At 41.3% G+C, this 18,585-nt stretch overlaps 1 protein-coding gene across 1 annotated transcript; it reads left to right on the forward strand.

The window, feature by feature from the left end:
* Nucleotides 1–2,695: 2,695 nt before the first annotated feature.
* FIBIN (fin bud initiation factor homolog) lies at nucleotides 2,696–4,750 on the forward strand. Its single transcript, XM_045484813.1, has one exon. It carries the CDS (start codon nucleotides 3,175–3,177, stop codon nucleotides 3,808–3,810), a length of 636 nt encoding a protein of 211 aa, XP_045340769.1. The 5' UTR covers nucleotides 2,696–3,174; the 3' UTR covers nucleotides 3,811–4,750.
* The last annotated feature ends 13,835 nt before the right edge of the window (nucleotides 4,751–18,585 follow it).

An 18,585-nucleotide genomic window follows, 5' to 3' on the forward strand; every position in this document is an offset into this window, starting at 1 on the left:
GGGGTAGGAGGAATATTTGTAATTACTACCCCGGAATCCATTCTTATACTGTTCCATTCCCAAATAAGACCTTAACATTTTCAGCCATGTCATTTGCATGGTACCTTGCCTTCAGCTGCAGAACCGGGCTCTTATTGTTTTAAGCCTTCTGGCTGATCCCAAACCCCTGACTACAGTCTGGCTCGAGGATGAATTAATGATCCAAATGAAGCCAACTATGGTCACTGAGGCTGATTGGAAGGACCCGCCATTCATAAGCTGTCATTGCTACTCTACATAAACAAGGAAGTTTATAGCTCCCAAACACACTGGTAGCCATCTTTGAACCACGAATGAAAAAGGCTACCCAAGAATGAATATAAGCTGAGGAAGTAGAACCAAAAGATGGTGAGAGAGAAACTAGATTCTGAACCAGGCATGGACTGAAAATCTAATTACAGACTTTCTGTAAGTCAGTGAATTCCTTTTTTACTTTAGTCTGATTGGATTAGACTTTCAGTTACTTGCGCCAAAGTAATGCCTTCCTGATACATGATCTGGGGTTTATATCTTTAGATGAGGTAATTGTAGGAAAAAGTAACTACTCATAGCCATTCTTATCAAGATTGTCTGTGTATAGTTGCCCTACTCTTTAACCAGAGAGAGCAAGCTCTTTGTAGGCTGAAACGTCTCACTGCACATCTTTGAATCTATAGCGAACTTAACACTGTGCCTGCACAGAGTAGTAATAAGTGCTTAATTTAGATTTGCTTAATTGAATTGGTTAGTAAGTCAGGGAGGGATTGTGCAAGAAGTGGAGAGAATCCAAGTAAATTCCTCTTCCCTTCTTTGGCCAAATGGCCAATTTGAATCCATCTGTTGTCATTTGTGAATGTCCCAGCAAAAAAAAAAAGGAATAAGTAATATGGCTGTCGAGTCCAACAGTCCAGTCTCTCAAATGGAGAAGGTGGTAGTTTTCTCCTGGAATGCAGTGAAAATAAGTCATAGACTTCTTAGTTAGCATAATTGCTAAGAAAACTCCTTTGTCTATGTTTTCACGATGCGAAATATCTGGATAGGAAGTAAAATGTGCACTCAACATGTCTCAAAAGATCTACGCATGTGGCACCACTTTGACAAAATATCCAGTTACTTAACCAGACTTTTCAACGTCTCTCCAAGAGTCTGGACTGTTTATATCAGAAAGTGATGGCAACAAGTATGACAGTCTGAGAATTGTATGGCACTGTAGCTCTGAATGACACCAGTCCCTTATGACTTGGAGAGGAAGATAAGTACTAACACAGGCAGATCACAGGAGTATTTCAGCTATATTTCAAGGCAGAAAGGAAAGAACTATGAAAATAGGAATTCTGCCTCCACTTTCCCATCCTTTCTTTTCTCCAACCCTATCACTGCCAATGTACAATATATCTTATTTATTTATATGATTTAATTTCTCTCAATTTCCTAGAATGTAAGCTCCACAAGGGCAAGTATTTGTCTCCTTTTTTTTCTCACAGCTCTGTTAGCACTATCTAAAATAGACTCTAGGGGTGCCTGGGGGCTCAGTGAGTTGAGTGGCCAACTCCTGATTGTCAGACCCTTGATTTCCACTCAGGTCATGATCTCATGTTTCCTAGGCCTTGTGTTGGGCTCTGCGCTGACAGTGCGGAGCCTGCTTGGGATTTTCTCCCTCCCCCTCTCTCTCTGCTCCTCTCCTACTCATGCTCTCTCACTCTCTCTCAAAATAAATAAACACTAAATAGATAGATAAAAAAATTTTTTTAAATAAAATAAACTAGACTCTAGCATATAGTAAATGCTCAATAAATTTTCTTGAACAAATGAGTTAGCCTGATGGATGGCAATTTTCTAATTAACTCAGAGATCATAAACTAAAATGGCCTTGTGAAAAAAAAATACTTGTTTTTTTCTAAATTAAATGAAAAGACCCTGTGACTTAATGGGTGCTGGTTCTGCTACAATCTAACTTTGTAACTGTAAACAATTTGTTTCCCATTGTGCCCCTAGGTTTCTCCATCTGGAAAATGGAGATAAGAGTGCCAGCCCTACATTCTTCAAAAACTTGTAAGTATCTCAAAAGAGACAATAGTGGTGTTAGGCTAAAGATGCAATGCAGAAGCTTAGCATGGATGGTTTTTCATAAGATTAAACCATCCTCTCAGTGGTTCACTTACTTATTAAGCCAGCAAAATTCCATTTTCAGCTTTTGTTCCTGTACAGACTAGCAGCTGATTACTGCAATAATCAGTATTCTATATTGCTATTGTTTTCCAGGTATTGTTATTAAAAATTTTACTTAACTAATCATTTCCAAACAAAACTGCCATGTCTTACAAGGCAAATTTGCCTTCAAAGTCACAAACTTTGAAAATGATAATGATAGGCATACTTAACAAATCCAATCTAACTGGTACTTATTTAAAATGTGAAGCACTATTCCTGCAGGGTAATCACCCTCCCTCCTCCCCCCCCCCCCATATGTTAATAGCAAACCGATCTTCCTGTGGTGGGAATTCTATTCACCCTGTTCCCGTTTTCTCCTTCAAGTTAAATTCTATTTTGCAAGGTTTCCCTTCCAGTCTTTAAAAAAAAAAAAAAAAAAAAGACCCTGTACCTTTAATAACAAGAGACCTGGCGAGAGGTTTCTTTCCAAACTTGTTCCCTGGCTTCCAAGTGACGAAACCAGCTGTAATTTGAGAGCAGAGAGATCCTCAGGATATCATTAGCCAAAGGAAAAGCTCCGCATTCCCACCCAGTGCAGAGGTTGAAATAGTATCAGAAGGCCAGAGTCTTTCTCTCCAGCCACAGGCTCCATCTTTCAGGAGCAAGGGGGAACTCTGAGAGAGAGTGGGGCAGCAGAGCCCGCGGCCTGCCAGCGCCCTGGAGGAGGGCTTCCCTCTCCTGCCCTCGATCCCGCTGGGTTGACCCGGCTGAGTTCCAGCCCAGAGCGCAGGAGCGCAGAGCCGGGGCGCCTCCTGCGCTACCCAGGCGCTGGTGACAGCCACATGAAGCCTGCTGGGGAGGCGGGGCCAGGGTGCAGCAAGCCGGCGGGGACCGAGGCTGTCGCCGTCTTAGGGAGGCACTGACTGCCAAGGGGACCCCCTCCCCTCTATCGTGCCTGGGCGAACAGTCTTCTCCAGGGGTCCCCTGTCATCCTGCCTATCCAGGATGGTGCTGCTGAAGTTTCTCTGGATGGGTTTCTTCTGCCACCTGTGTCAGGGCTACTTCGATGGCCCTCTCTATCCGGAGATGTCCAATGGGACCCTGCACCACTATTTCGTGCCCGACGGGGACTATGAAGAAAATGATGACCCCGAGAAGTGCCAGCTGCTCTTCAGGGTGAGTGACCACCGGCGCTGCTCCCAGGGGGAGGGGAGCCAGGCCAGCAGTCTGCTGAGCCTCAGCCTTCGGGAGGAGTTCACCGTGCTGGGCCGCCAGGTGGAGGATGCTGGGCGTGTCCTAGAGGGCATCAGCAAGAGCATCTCCTACGACCTGGACGGGGAAGAGAGCTATGGCAAGTACCTGCGGCGGGAGTCCCACCAGATCGGGGACGCCTACTCCAACTCGGACAAGTCCCTCACTGAGCTGGAAAGCAAGTTTAAGCAGGGCCAGGAACAGGACAGCCGGCAAGAGAGCAGGCTCAACGAGGACTTCTTGGGGATGCTGGTCCACACCAGGTCCCTGCTAAAGGAAACACTCGACATCTCTGTGGGGCTCAGGGACAAATACGAGCTGCTGGCCCTCACCATCCGGAGTCATGGGACCCGGCTGGGTCGGCTGAAAAATGATTATCTTAAAGTGTAGGTGTGAGGGCGCGCTGCCTGGGAGAGGGCATCAAATCAAGCCCCGTTGTGGAGGGTGGGGACAGAAGCCGGGGCTAACGTCTCCCTTATACTTATTATTTTTTATATCTGGATTTGCACTTGGAGAATCATCTGAAGTGATCTTTAAAAAGAAATAAGCGAGGGCCGAGCTGTTTTGTTTTTGTACATTATTTATGGGATCGCTATTGACTTGTTACTTGGAAAGACCGATTTAAAGCCATGCCTCCAGCCTTTCTTAGAGGACTTTCTAACTCTGCACAGACACCTGTTTCCGCCACGTCTAGAAGGACACGGTTTATGCAGGAGGGAGTGATTAACCTTCCCCATCCTGGAGAAAATACCCAGAGAGCAGAGCACATGGTTCCTTTTCACCTTCAGCCTTCCCTCTTGGGCTTTGAAAGCTGTCAGTTGTCTGAGGTGCTGTGCGGCCTGCCTGCCAGCGGACGCCTGTTTCTCCTCTTTTTCTCTCTTAATTTATTAACCGTGGTCTTCAAGGTTTTGTTTTTAGTTTTTTGGGTTTTTGTGGGGGGTTTTGTAAGAGTATTGGCTGGAAGCTATATGCAAATAGTCCTTTGCAGGGAGACGTTTGAGGTGCCTCTGTGAGTGTGTGTAAGCTGAAGTGGCCACACTGAGGAAGTGCAAGCTTTGTGGGGGGTACACACTCACGTTGCTAAGCTGACTTGCTGTGTCTCTCACTGCATGCCTGTGTCCTCAGAGCTACAGTCCATTAAAAAAAAAGTCGATTGTTTGAACACACCCCCAAATGCCTATGTTGTAGCTTACCAATGTATTCGTTCTGGTTTGGGGGTTTTCTTCTGTTTGCTTACTGGAAACTTGTACTTCAAGTAGGGGGGGATTCTAGTTCTAATAACTCCTGAACTAAGTTTTATTATTCAGCCAATAAATATGTTCTCGTATAATGCTGGCTTATTTTCTAATTGATATCCATAACTTTTGTATTGCAAAGAGGAGTCCGTGCAAGAGGAAAGAGAAGGGTGGGATTTAAGCCAGTTTACTCAAAGTATGCGATAAAGAAGGGAGAGGGATGGCTATGTAGTTGGCAATCCTCCCTACCCTGGCCACCCTTACCCATGTTCAAAAGAAAAAAATCTGGGTCTTGCCAGAAGTTGATCTCTGCTGGTCTGCCTAAAAACTCCAATTTCTCCATTTTTTTCTGCAGCATCAACTGGAAAAGTTGATGACAAGGCTCATAAGTTTTATGCCCTCAGAATGCAGAGGGAGGGCTCCATTCTAAGTTCTAGGAACTGTAATGATGTTTAATAATTATGAAGCCAGGTCTATGTCATTGATCAATGACTTTAAAAGGTGGAGATGCACTTTATTTCATGTCTTTCCCCAGCCCCTCACTCTCATCTTAAATATGCTTTCCTTTCACTCACACACACACACACACACACACACACACACACACACACACAGAAAAATAAATATGTGCATAATCTACTTTTCAACAGTGAACAATTTTTTTTTCTCTCTCATGCACAAAGAATCCAGTTTCCTATTGCAATGATGTTTCCAATATATCCTCCTATTACTCTAGGGGAAACTGAGGCCCAGAAAGCGACTGATCATCAGCTTGTTGTAACAGCTCCAAGTCTCTTAGATTTAAGTACAGAACTTTCCACATTGCTCTTTTCAAGGATGCTGAGCGATGAGAGGGAGTGGTCTGAGACCTGAACCTTTGCATCGCTACCTCAGTGTTTAAAATAAGAAAGGAAAACACATGGAATAATACTTAAAAGAATCATTTGCAATTTCTTTTCATCACTCAGGGGTCTGCTTTTAGCTGCCTCTGTACTGGTGTGTGGGGAGAGGGTAAATGATTGTTTAAAAGGGTTTTCTTCTTTATTCTATGAAAGATGAGGGGAAAAAACAGGAGATGACTTTTGGCACTTAAATGATTGTAGTTTGTTGTCACCACACTTAATATCTCAAAACATCCCCATCACTCACTTCCAAGTATCCAAGACTAATCCATAGACACATTAAATGTCATCTCTTCGATTTTCCCGTCTGGGATAGGAGAACAGTAAGCAGGTGATATGGCTGGAAAACTGGTCTCCTGTGCATGCTGATTTCAATCAGTCCCTAAGGGCTGCGTACAGTACTGTGCTAAGGATTTAAAAGGCACAGATGTAAAGAGTGCTGTCCCCAGTTAGAAATGCCTTCCATGGGCACAGAGAGCGGTGGCACATGTGCTACAAATTTGAAAACCCTGAAACAGATTATGTATGAGCTTCTTTCTAGTGTGAACATTCTATGATTCCTGCAAAACCAGAACGAAATTATCTGACATTGAATCATCCATTCAAGGCTAGATGTACAGCCAGTAATCCCACAGAGTCTTATGTAAATGACCCTAGAGGGCAAATGAGAATTTCCAGGTCGGGGGGAGTGATCTGTCCTTGTTACCAACCCAGAGGCTAGCATCACAAGGCTTTTCCAAATCCTCTTACGGTGGGGAGCCAGCCCCACTTAGACCTTTCCTCCCTACTTCCTTGTTATGCTTATTAGGACCTCCTTAATCTCGAGGTGACACAATCTTTTAAATAGTGCTCCTTTATTTCTTAGACCATGAAATAATACTTTGAGAATCTAAAGAAAACTACATGCTTTCTTCCATGAGAAACCTTACAAAACACCCGTACAACTTAAGATACTCATTATTTTTATAAATGTCAACCATTTCATACGTGTCAGGTACTGAGTGAGGTTGTAGGTAATTCTGGGATATTACAAAGCCTTGGGACTTAATCTAACTAAAACTGCTTAAAAGCCTTGTGGAGTTTTATTTGGAGTAGGAGGAATTTCTTGTTATTGTTATAATTTGTAGTTACTTATAACAAAAACAACAACAAAAAAACAACTAACTTTTTCTGAGAACTCAATATTATCAGTCAGGGCCTGAGTTACTTCTCTTAATTCTAGCAACAAACTCTGTAAGGAAAGTGTTAGAGAAAAAGAATTAACCTATGCCAGTGCTTCAAACAGTACTGGACACAGAGTGAATCCTCAATAAATGTTACTTACTATTATTACTGGTATTATTATTATCTTTGGTTTTCTAAAGGAGGCTCAGAAAGCCTAGGTTATGTTCTCCAGGTGAGAACTGGGTGATGTCTTATATTCTCCACTTATATTCTCACTTTTCAAACTGATGATTATCTAGTGGAACATAGATCAAATAAGAGTGTGGGTGGACAGGGGTGCCTGGGTGGCTCAGTCGGTTAAGCGTCCGACTTCGGCTCAGGTCATGATCTCACGGTTCGTGGGTTTGAGCCCCGCATCGGGCTCTGTGCTGACAGCTCAGAGCCTGGAGCCTGTTTCGGATTCTGTGTCTCCCTCTCTCTCTGCCCCTCCTCCACTCGCGCTTTCTTTCTGTCTCAAAAATAAATAAACATTAAAAAAAATTAAAAATAAATAAAAATAAAAAAACAAAGTACCTGTGGGGCGCCTGGGTGGCTTGGTCGGTTAAGCGTCCGACTTCGGCTCAGGTCATGATCTCACGGTCCGTGAGTTCGAGCCCCGCGTCGGGCTCTGTGCTGACAGTTCAGAGCCTGGAGCCCGTTTTGGATTCTGTGTCTCCCTCTCTCTCTGTCCCTCCCCTGTTCATGCTCTGTCTCTCCCTGTCTCAAAAATAAATAAACGTTAAAAAAAATTAAAAAAAAAAAAAAGAGTGTGGGTGGAGGGTAGGGGTTCACTGGGGCCACCAGGTATCCACTGCAAATGTTGTCCTTATAGGCCAGTCAACCTACATCCTCTAGCAGCTCAGATGTCTGACTGTCGTCGGTCAGAAGCTGAGTGGCTCCCATGTTTACAGAATTCCTTACTGATACTGTCTCTGTGCGATGCATTGTTAAATGCCACTCCTCACCGCTCTCCCAATCAGACCATGTGAAAATTTCCACATACCTACTTTGAAACATTCCATAGGTATCTATCCAGAGTCTGTTGATAAAGGACACCAGGCCATGAGAGCCTCTGCAGCAACCAAAGCCACACTCACAGAAGCTGGCGGAAGCCCGCTGGTGGAGGTGCGTTGTGGAAGGCAGCACGGGGAGGCTGTCCCATACTTTACATACTTTCCATTGCCTTTTAAACTTGTTTATAACTCTGCTAGGGAAATAGGCTCAAAGCTTTCTGAGAGCAGCCTCGAAACTTAGACTGTAAACTATTTTAGCAGGTAATAAAAATGCTCATGAAAACCACTAACAATATGAAATCACCCGAAAGGGTAATATGCTCAAATTTCCTTCGGACATTTTTCAGAGGATGATTATTAAAATCTTCTTGATAAGGAGCAAGAATCGCTTATGAGATAATAAATGCTACCAGTGGCTAATCAGTGTTTTCATATAAAAGGAAAAACAACTGGAGACTTAAGTCTTAGTTAGAATATGCAAATGCATAATGATAACTCACTAATATCAAGAATGAGATTATGCGAATCATCTTCAAGATTTTGGCATTGGGGTTGACTTTAGGAATACTATCTCCAGAGTAAGGATCCTGATGGATATGTCATTCATCCAACATTTTGAAAGGGCCACTAGATGAGGTACTCAGGATAGAAAATGGAATTTGGCACGTGAGGAAAAGGACACCTAAATAATCAGAACATGGCAGCATATAAGATTGGTATATGTACCAGCTTCTATGGGAGCTTAGCAAGAGTCCAAACTAGAATTAATTGTCTGGGAAATGGAAAGCAGTATAAATAAAATAAGGATTTGGTATGATTACACATTCAAGAGATACAGGGGTTTCATTGTTGCTGTCATTATTGTTATTCTGTTTTTAAGTAACACTTTTCCAACTATACAAGTCATAGCTATCATATTCTAATAACATGCAAACAGCAAAACACAAAGAAGGCCAAATCATTCATATTCTCAAACTCCCCCCAGCATACGTGCACTATTTGCATTTTGGTGTACTTATTCTTTCAGTATTTTAAAAAACATATCTTCATTTTCTTTAACAACATTTTTCTTTAGGTGAAAGTGATATTCTAGTAATACATTATTTTGTAGTAAATGTCTTTGTTAGCTATTAAATATGCTCAGTAGCATAGACCTTTTAAAAATGCTTAAATCTCCCCAGTGTGCTTCAGGAAGGAGAGATTCTGGATTCTAGATCTTGCCCCACCATGTATTAGCTGTGCAACTTTAAGCATATCCCTTAAATGTTCTGAAATTCCATCCTGGTGTTTGTAAAATGAAGATAATAGCCAATATTTATTAAACAGCTGACATCATTAAATGATAAATATTTAATATTTATTAAATATTAAACAAAATGTTTTCAGTACATTATCTTATACAATCCTCCCAGTGCTATGTTTCAGGCAGATGTTCTATTTTCTTTGGATAGGAGACTGAGACACAAAAAGGTTAAGTGACTTACTCAAGGTCTCACAGCCAGACAAGAATGGGGTCAAGGTTCGAATACAGACGGTCTGTCTCCTCTACCGTCACAGTAACCACTAATGTTGCTTCTACTTTCTGAAGGCAGGACACTAGACACATAATTTCTTAACTCCCTTCCTATTCTAAATGGCCTGTAAAATGAACATTTTCCTTATATGATTTCCTTAGTTAAAAATATACAAACCCAATTTTTCTCAAAGAATTTATTTCTTTGCTTGATTTTAAGTTGGGTGAGGTATCTTCTTATGCGTGCATGTGTTGCTCTGTGATTTTTTGCCTAAGGACAACTGGCTTCTTGCTAAATATTCTATTTTCCAAGAACTTTCCCACGTACTATCATATTTGATAACACACATTTATAGATGCTGAACTGGCCAGGACAGTTCATGGTGTTCACCATTTGGTGATGGTCACCATTTGGTGATGGGAGCTCAATGTTCACAGCTAGAAAAGTTATTCAGTCAGGAATGAAGCCAGATATGAGGAATTCTTGTCCAGCCACCACTTACCTTACAGGTATGCCTTTCACTTATCTGTTCATTCATTCAAAATACGTTCACTGAGTGCTTGCTTCAGCAGCATGTATGCCAAAATTGGAACAAAATACATTCATTGAATGCCTACTGAGTATCAGGCACTGTTCAGGATACAGCAATCAGACAAAATCCATGCTTTCCTTGATCTGATATTGAAATATGCAAATTGAATGAGTCATTAGGACTCCTTTGGGGGGGGTAAATTATAAGGAATAAACTAAATACATATATAATAGAATGCCAGGCAGTGATATGTACTATTTTAGTTAAGATACTTAAGGAAGATCTCTCTGAGGAAGTAAGAGATATTAGAACAGAGCCCTAAATCTTGAGTAGAAGGCCAAGAATGTGCATGTTACAGGAAAGAACGTTCCTGGTAAAAGAACAGTAAGTACAAAGTCCTTCAAGCAGAGACAATTTTATATGTTTGAGAAGGGGGGGGGGGCAATGGGGCTATAGCAGAGTAAATCAAAGAAAGGATTAAAGAATTTGAAATTAGGAGAAATGAGCAAGGTAATATAGAAACCAGATGGCCATCATAAGAAATTTGGATATTGTTATGATTTTAATGCACAGGAGATCTAAGGAGATGATATATTTGGATAGCATATATATGCATATGTAACTAATATAAATGAGTGTTAATGAATAATATTTGGATTTTACCCAAATATCAATGATTCAATTTCCATTTAAATTGCAACTCACTGAAGGTCTAAAGAGAGGAGTGATATGATCTGATTTACCCAAAAAAGATACTCTGGGAAAGATTGTCTGTAGGGAAGCAAGAATGGAAGCAGGAGGGCCACTTGGTTAGGTGGCTATGAGGTCATGCTGATGAGAGATGATGGAGGTTTGATCTAATGTGGTAGTGGTGAAGGTGGCAGGAACTGGCCTCAATCTTGTCCCATTGTTGGGACATGTCCCATTGTTGCTTTTGTCCAAGAAGAATGTCATCCTTCTCAATCTTCTCAATTCTATAACTCTTTGGCTCCATTTCTTCTCTTCCTCAAACTTTGGATTTGACAGCACTGACTCTCTCAGATTCCTGATCTTCCCTGCCCCCACCAAGGTGGTTGGATATGTAGGAATGGAATTCAGCTGCTCCCCTGGCTACATCAGGAAATATATGGACCCCAGCTGACCCCTGTGACTCAAAGCCCCATCTGTGGCCCGCCAGTCCAAGCCCTGTCTAACCTACTTGATGGGCTGGAATTACACACCAGCAAAGGTGGAGATTTACGCTCAACCACAGGAATGCCTCACATAATAGACTAGTACACAAAAACAACTGTGATTGCACTAAAGCTTAGATATCTATCTTCCCTTTATTAATGATCTCAAGCATCATCATTGCATCTCTGAATTTTTCTTCACAGGAGCTTTAAGTAGATACACTATATCTAAATGTAAAACTTTTCTCTTGAGGTTTTCTGATAACTTCAGAATTTCTCATTGCCATGTATTTGGTAAAGACACAGAGCATCTTGTTTTGACTCTAGGAAGCATTTTCTCAGAAGGCTTATACCTTGCACCATTTCCCTTTTTTGCTATTCGTCACACACACACACACACACACACGCACACAAACACAGAAGATATTTTGTGTGTCAACAGTTTGCTGTTTACAGAGAGGAACCTGACAGTTATGATTAATGAGGTAAAGCCTCCATGCTCCAAGATTGGCAGTAATGGCGAACATTTTCCAGTTGTGAAAAGTTTCCTCCTGCAGGCAGTTAAAGAAACGTGTTTCCTGAACGTCTTGTCTTGCTTTGATCTTTGCCCAGTGCTCATTCCAAGACCAAGCAAATGTGGGCGCTCCACTCAACTTTCAAAATGTATGCTTTGCTGGCAGTCCCACTGAGTCAACCACTAACATTTTCCACATGATTTTACTACAAATTAAATTATAAAGAGCAGAAAACCTAGTGGGTTTGCTTTGCTCTGAATTATATTTTTGCCTACCCCTCAAGTGTCAGTTTTCTTCTGCCTAGGTTTCCCCCTCCCCCTTGGCTTAGCCAAGCTCCTTCTTTCCTGTTTCCTCCTTTGCTCTCTCTCTCTCTCTCTCTCTCTCTCTCTCTCTCTCTCTCCCTCTTCTTGCTGTTAGGAATGTGGGAAATAGAGGCAGAAAACTGTTTCCCGTAATGCCTCTGCAATTCATTAACTGCAGAATCTAAGCAAATTGTGTAACTCAGTTCTCCCCACTGTACGGTGGGGATTATGACACATAGTTTGCATGGATTTTGTGAGGATTTGATAAGCCCATGTATGGAAAGGAGTTACTATAATCTTCAGCAAAAGTGCCACTAATCCCACACTGTCTGACCACGTGTAGCTCATTGAAGACTGTCTTTTCAGAAGAGGCAACCTTTTGAAAAGGTTGAAATTAAAAAAAAATGTATTTCAAATAAGCCTTAGACTTTCTATGTATGTTCCACAAACCAGTATGGACCTTCCTTCCAATTCTAGGCAGGAACCTCCAAAGCCAAAAGGCATTTTTTCCCATTCATGTAAGAGATGCTACTGTACATGTGTTTACACCGTCCTTGCTATTTGGGCCAAGAGAATGAATTCTGAAGCAGGAAATAACTTAGAAATCTTACTTATCCTTTCTTTCCAAATGTTAACAGTGCCTTTGCTCTTTGCCTCCAGCATGAGGGTGAGGTGCATGAAATGGGAATTTCAGGATACAGGTAGCTAGAGTGAAAGAACTCTCACAACTTGGCAACAGGGCTACAGGTGAGAAACAGTAGGAATATTAATTCTTCTTTTTTAAAATTTTTTAAAACATTTATTTATTTTCATGAGACAGAGAGACACAGAGTGCAAGTGGGGGAATGGCAGAGAGAGAGAGAGACACAGAATCCAAAGCAGACTCCAGGCTTTGTGCTGTCAGTGCAGAGCCTGATGCGGGGCTTGAACCCACTAACCGTGAGATCATGACCTGAGCTGAAGTCGGACACTTAACCAACTAGCCACCCAGGTGCCCTGGAATATTAATTCTTAATATTTATTGAGCACCAATTGCATATTTGGTTCTGGGTACCTTGGAAAAATTCAGTTGTTGGGCCTACAAGAGTGAAGGCGAGATCCCATTTGCGGTCACCTTGATATGGAAAGCAGTAGGGTGAAAACATGAGCCTCTTTACGTAACCCCAGACTCTGTCTGTGTGATTTGCTGTCCCCAACTGCCTGGTAGGCCTCTAGAGTCTCCAGGTCATGGGCTTGCCTGTGCTGGTAGACTGGAATGATCCAAGCCTTAGTTACGCCCACACATTTAAGTGGGCTTCAGTGGGAGTAGCTGGGGAACATCTGTAGTTTTGAAGACTTTATAAAATAAGAAGGCAGCTCAGTAATTCTCTAACTTGCCTGCTCCTTCCCTTGCAACCTCTACCCAGGCTGCAAGGGAAGGGGCCTTGGCTCAGCTGAACAAGGACTCAGGATAGGGCACGGTGACCCCTGCAACTCATGCCCAGCAAAGACTTGAATCTACATCCTCTTCAATATGAAAGCAGACGTGTTGGCCCAGTGATACATGCATATAATGAGCAATACATATAAGGAATGAATAAGCAATATTGCTTTCCTAATTAGAGGCATTTTGGTCACTTGGAAAACTTCAGAAGTACAATGATTTTTAACTGTTTGGCTCAAACAAAAACTCATTCAGGCTTAGAAATTGGCAAAGGCCAGACTAATGATAAATACGTATCCCACAATCACATTTTCCATAGACCCTATAATTTCCGAGAGTTTCACCATAAAAAGAATCACAGTGAAAAATCTGGACTGACAGTTCACAATAACGACATAATATTAACAGGATGTCAGAGTTTACAGGGCTTTCCCATTTCCTCTGTAAAAACCTTACCATTACCAAACATGTAGCCATCACTTTGATTTTCAACCATTATTTAAAAACTATTTTTCCAAGGGACTGTTCATTCATTTTGTATTCATTCAACAAATATTTATTGGGTACGTAGTATATGCAATCACTGAACTAGATTCAGAGGGTGATAATTGCAATAATAATGGTACTGACAATGAAACAATAGACAATATTTTTACACTCCTTACCACGTGTCCAGCACACTATTCTGGAAGTGTCACATATATTTAACACAGGTAATCTTTGCAACAACCATTCACAAGTATTGCTTGTAAACTGCTCAGCTACCTCTCTAGAATGTCACCTGATACCTAAGCCAACTCTTTTTGTTGTCTCTTCCCAGATCTCCAGCCTTGCCAAAGTCCCTTCTCTGACTACCAGTCTCTTCTGAGCTGTTCTATCTATTAGGTTTCTCTAAGGGAAACCTAATTCTGGAAGTACCAGGAGGTCTTTAAGTCAGGAGTTCAGGAACAGTTGGAGAAAGTTTTTCCTCAGTGACCAAGGAGCTAAATAAAACAAACTTTGGATTTAACTGAGAAAGAAATGAGAGAAAATTAGCAAGAGAGAACCTTGACCCCAGGCTCAAGTTTCCAGGATTGAGCCAGCCAACCTGAGAGTGAAACCCAAGATTTCAATATTTTGTTAACCTCTGTAAGGTTAAAATAGTAATAAACTGTACTTGTAACTATATTCTTACATATAGTTTTGGCCCTGAGAGCTGAGAACATCAGAGCTAGAAATAACCTTCACCGATGGAGAATCTGAAGTCTAAACAGGTGAAGAAACCTATTCTGGGTCATATAAATTCATGGTATTAAGGCCAAGATGTCATAGAATCACAGCCCCGAGGGCCAAGCTCAATACTCACCAGGTCATCAGCTGCTTGAATCTTCCCTATAATATTACAGCCTTTCCAAGTGATTATAGAGCCCACGCTTGCACTCCTCAAATTATGGGGCACTCCCTTCTCTCTGTAGGAGTGCATTCATCTGTTGGAGAGTTTCAACTCTTAGGAAGTTCTTCTGTATTTTGATCTGACATCTCTCCCCATGTGTCTTCCATCATTCAGGAACCCACAGCCCCATTTATTCCTTTCCACCTCAAGTTAATCAAAGATCTGGCTCCTTTGGACAAGATCAAGTTCCTCCAAACTTTCTTTTTGTAATTTAAACAATAACCAACATCTCCTAGCTTTACAAGAAATAATGATTTGCAGTGGAAAAAACATGTGCTTGCCAACAGATAAACCTCTGGGTTGAACCTCTTCTGTACTTGCAGAATTAATGTCCAAGGGCAGTTTACTTATTCTCCCCACACCCTGGGTTTCTTTTATGGAAATTGGTGATGATGATACCAACCTCAAAGTACAGTTGGGGTGAATAAATGAAATAATACACATAAAACTCCATGCACCGTGTCTAGCACTCCTTAGGAATTCAAAATACATTTAAATGGACAAATGAATGAACCCCCGGTTGCGTGTTAATAAGGGAGTTTTATAGAATGAATAGCAAACTTGGAGAAGATCCTGTGGAGTAGAGAACCAAAGGAAAAATGAAGGAGAAAGACCCAAAGGAGAACCCAAAGAAGCCACTGTGGACCACTCTGTACAGGCTATTCTCCCACAAGTTCATCAATATCTGATGAGCAGTGTGTTCATGCTCATGGCTCTGCTCAGTAAGTGGAGAGAAGGGGAATCTTAAATTCAAGCCTTTTTAAACTAATTCTGGACTTTCTCATAAAGGTCTGACCACATGCTAATTTGAAAGCCCAAACACTAAGTTATTTTGGGAATGGGAGAAAAGGTACTTTATATCTTTTTTCCCTCTTCTACAAAAACAGATGAACAGACTTTCCTAACCCTTTCCCAAAAGTTTCATGTTTGGGTTGAGCTCAGCCCTGGAAGGTCTCACTCTCAAGAGGAAGGCCTGAGAAAGTCATTAAAAGCAAATGAAAGCCCTGGAATGGAAATACACAGGGAAGATGGGAATTCAATTGGCTTTTTCTCCCAGGTGCTCCATCTTTCAATAACAGGAAGATGCAACCAAATCAAACTATCTCATGGATAATATCTCCTAAACCATTATAAACTTTAACACAGCATTAAGGAGAGACTCACGGACACAGCCTGACATGCACTGATCATGGCTCTTCCTTTTGTTATCAGGGCTGTGTGTGGTAAATGATTGAAACTGCCTAGGATTTTGAAGAAGACCAAATGAGAGAATTCAGCTTGGTATATGGTCTGGCATGGGTGCTACACCATTTTATGAAGTGTAAAGTGACATATAGCAATCAGTCTTTGAAGAAGCCAAGGCAGCTGGTAAGCATCCAATGGTGCACAGGACAACTACTATGACAAAGTGTTATCTGGCCCACAATGTCAATAGATCATGGTTGAGAAACCCTTGTTTTATAACATGTAAAAAAATGATGTATTGGGACCAGGGATTGGTAGTAGTTAGACTAGGATCTTGAATATCATACTAAAATCCTCCCTAAGGTAATGAATTTATTATAGGATTCAAGGCATAAAGAAAATAGAATTTTAGCAAGATGTGTATTATAAAAGTTTGTCTAATATATTAGCACATAGAGACACTAGAGTGTTCTAGGCATCTTGATGCAAATTCATATATTTCATATAATATCATGGTTATAAAGCCCCAACATCTGACTGAAAAGTGAAAGCATCTAGCAACAGGCTAATTTTATTTCCTTGGCCTCCATAGACAAAAAGACTGGATTTCTGGTCTTTCCCTTCATTAGGGCTTCCCCTACACGTTGGCAAGACAATTAAAGGGGATGAGAGGTGTTGATTTAGTCTAACTAATAGTTTGGCATTATGTAGACAAAACATCTGGTTGATTGGAGCTTTCATTCTTCAATGGGTGGTTTTGACATGGAGGAAAGATAATCATTGTTGGATACTTGCTAGTCATCATTATAAACCCAGCTGATAGCAGGGTAGAATCAACTGGTCCTAAAATAAAGAACTGTAGGTATGAATCTTCAACCTGAAAGACCATTGCTTATAAGAAAGAGGAGCTCTGGAGTTGAAAATGAAGAACTCAAGCATAACCTTCACTTATGTCTCCCTGAGACTGCTCCTACCCAAATACCCTCTCACAATTGCCTTATACCATGGGAAGTTGGTGAAACCCATAAATGCATTAAGTGAAGCCACAGTCCCTGGACCAGCAGTATATCTGTCTGAAGAAAGGGGCTCCTTTTTCTTCACACATAACTTTCTGTCTGTTCACAAACCCAAGGGGATGCATCCAGCCAGAAGGAAGAGATTGTCTTTTTGTTATTTGGCTTTTGTTTCTTTTTTATTCATCTGCCAAGAAAGGACACCTTGTTCTAATCCATCTAAAGGAACATATAGGCCTTGGTCTCTTCTTTCTACTTTTTCAAACCTTATATATCTTTCCAAGCCCAGCTAATTCTACCTCCCTAAAGCCTTCTCTGAGGCTCCTGTCAATTCTGATATGATGCATAACAACTTGACTGGTAAAAATTACTGGGATCACTGTGTCAAGCGGATATCAGGGTCTTATTAAAGTTCAAGGAAAAAAATTCTATGATTTGTAATGTAACACCTTTCATGATTACAAGATGGGTAGGAGGTAACATGAACCAAATGTTTGCTTTTCTCATCTTTCCCTAGTATTTATTGACTTTGTCATTCATTTTTGGTAGCAGTTCTAGACACCTGTGTAGCAACAGTGAGCAACAATAGGTTCTCAGAGCTGAAAGACTAATAAAACAAGTTAGTAATCAAATAATCATTTACCTCCTGATGAATTAGAAATAGTCCCATTTCTTGGGGCGCCTGGGTGGCTCAGTCGGTTGAGCATCCAAATTTGGCTCAGGTCAGGATCTCGTGGTCTGTGAGTTCAAGCCCCGCATCCGGCTCTGTGCTGATAGCTCAGAGCCTGGAGCCTGTTTCAGATTCTGTGTCTCCTTCTCTCTCTGCCCCTCTCCCGCTCATGCTCGGTCTCTCTCTCTCTGTCAAAAATAAACATTAAAAAAAAATTTTTAAAAAAAGAAATAGTCCCATTTCTTTATTGCTTCACTCATCTGAAAGTGGCCTTTACTTCTCTCCCCTGGTATCTGGATGCCCCTGGATTCCCCTGGAATCTTGCTTGCTTTAACCAATAGACTATGTTGAAAGTGACACTGTGGCAAGTCTGGGCTCAAACTTTAAAAGTCCCGTTGGCTTGGCTTCCACCCTTGTTTCTTAGAAGTTATCCACCATAGTGTGAGGAACATTGGGCTAGACTACTAAATGAAGGATCCCAGAGAGAGACCCAGGAAGGTGAGAGGCCACGTTGATCATGGCAGGACCAAAGGGTCTCCCAGCTGAATGTGGCCACATGAGCAACCACATCTCAAATGTGAAACAGGAAATCTACCCAGCTGAACCCAGTCAACCCATAGAACCATGAAAAATTTAAATTGCCATTTTTTTAAACCACAAAGTATGGAGATCATTTGTTACAAAGCGATAACTAAAATACATCCTATCTAAGGTAAACGTCTACCACATTCTCTTTCTTTCACATTATCCTGCTTTTTTTATTTTCTTTAAAACTCTAATCACTACCTAAAATTATTTTCTTTACTTTTCTGTTGACTCCCCCAACAGGAAAAAAAAACCGTGAGAGAACGGGGACCTCGCTATACTGCTTCCTGCTGTGAACTTTGTGCTTAGAACAATGCCTGACGCAGAGCAGAATGCTCAATAAATACTTGTAGATTAAGTAAATAGATGAATAGTTGCAGCTATGACAAATGAGCTGAGAAGTAGACATTGCTGTAACAGTTTTTTTTAACTTTTTTTAGTTTATTTATTTATTTTTGAGAGAAAGAGA

Source organism: Leopardus geoffroyi, chromosome D1 (assembly GCF_018350155.1).
Source record: "Leopardus geoffroyi isolate Oge1 chromosome D1, O.geoffroyi_Oge1_pat1.0, whole genome shotgun sequence".
Classification (NCBI taxonomy): Eukaryota; Metazoa; Chordata; class Mammalia; order Carnivora; family Felidae; genus Leopardus; species Leopardus geoffroyi.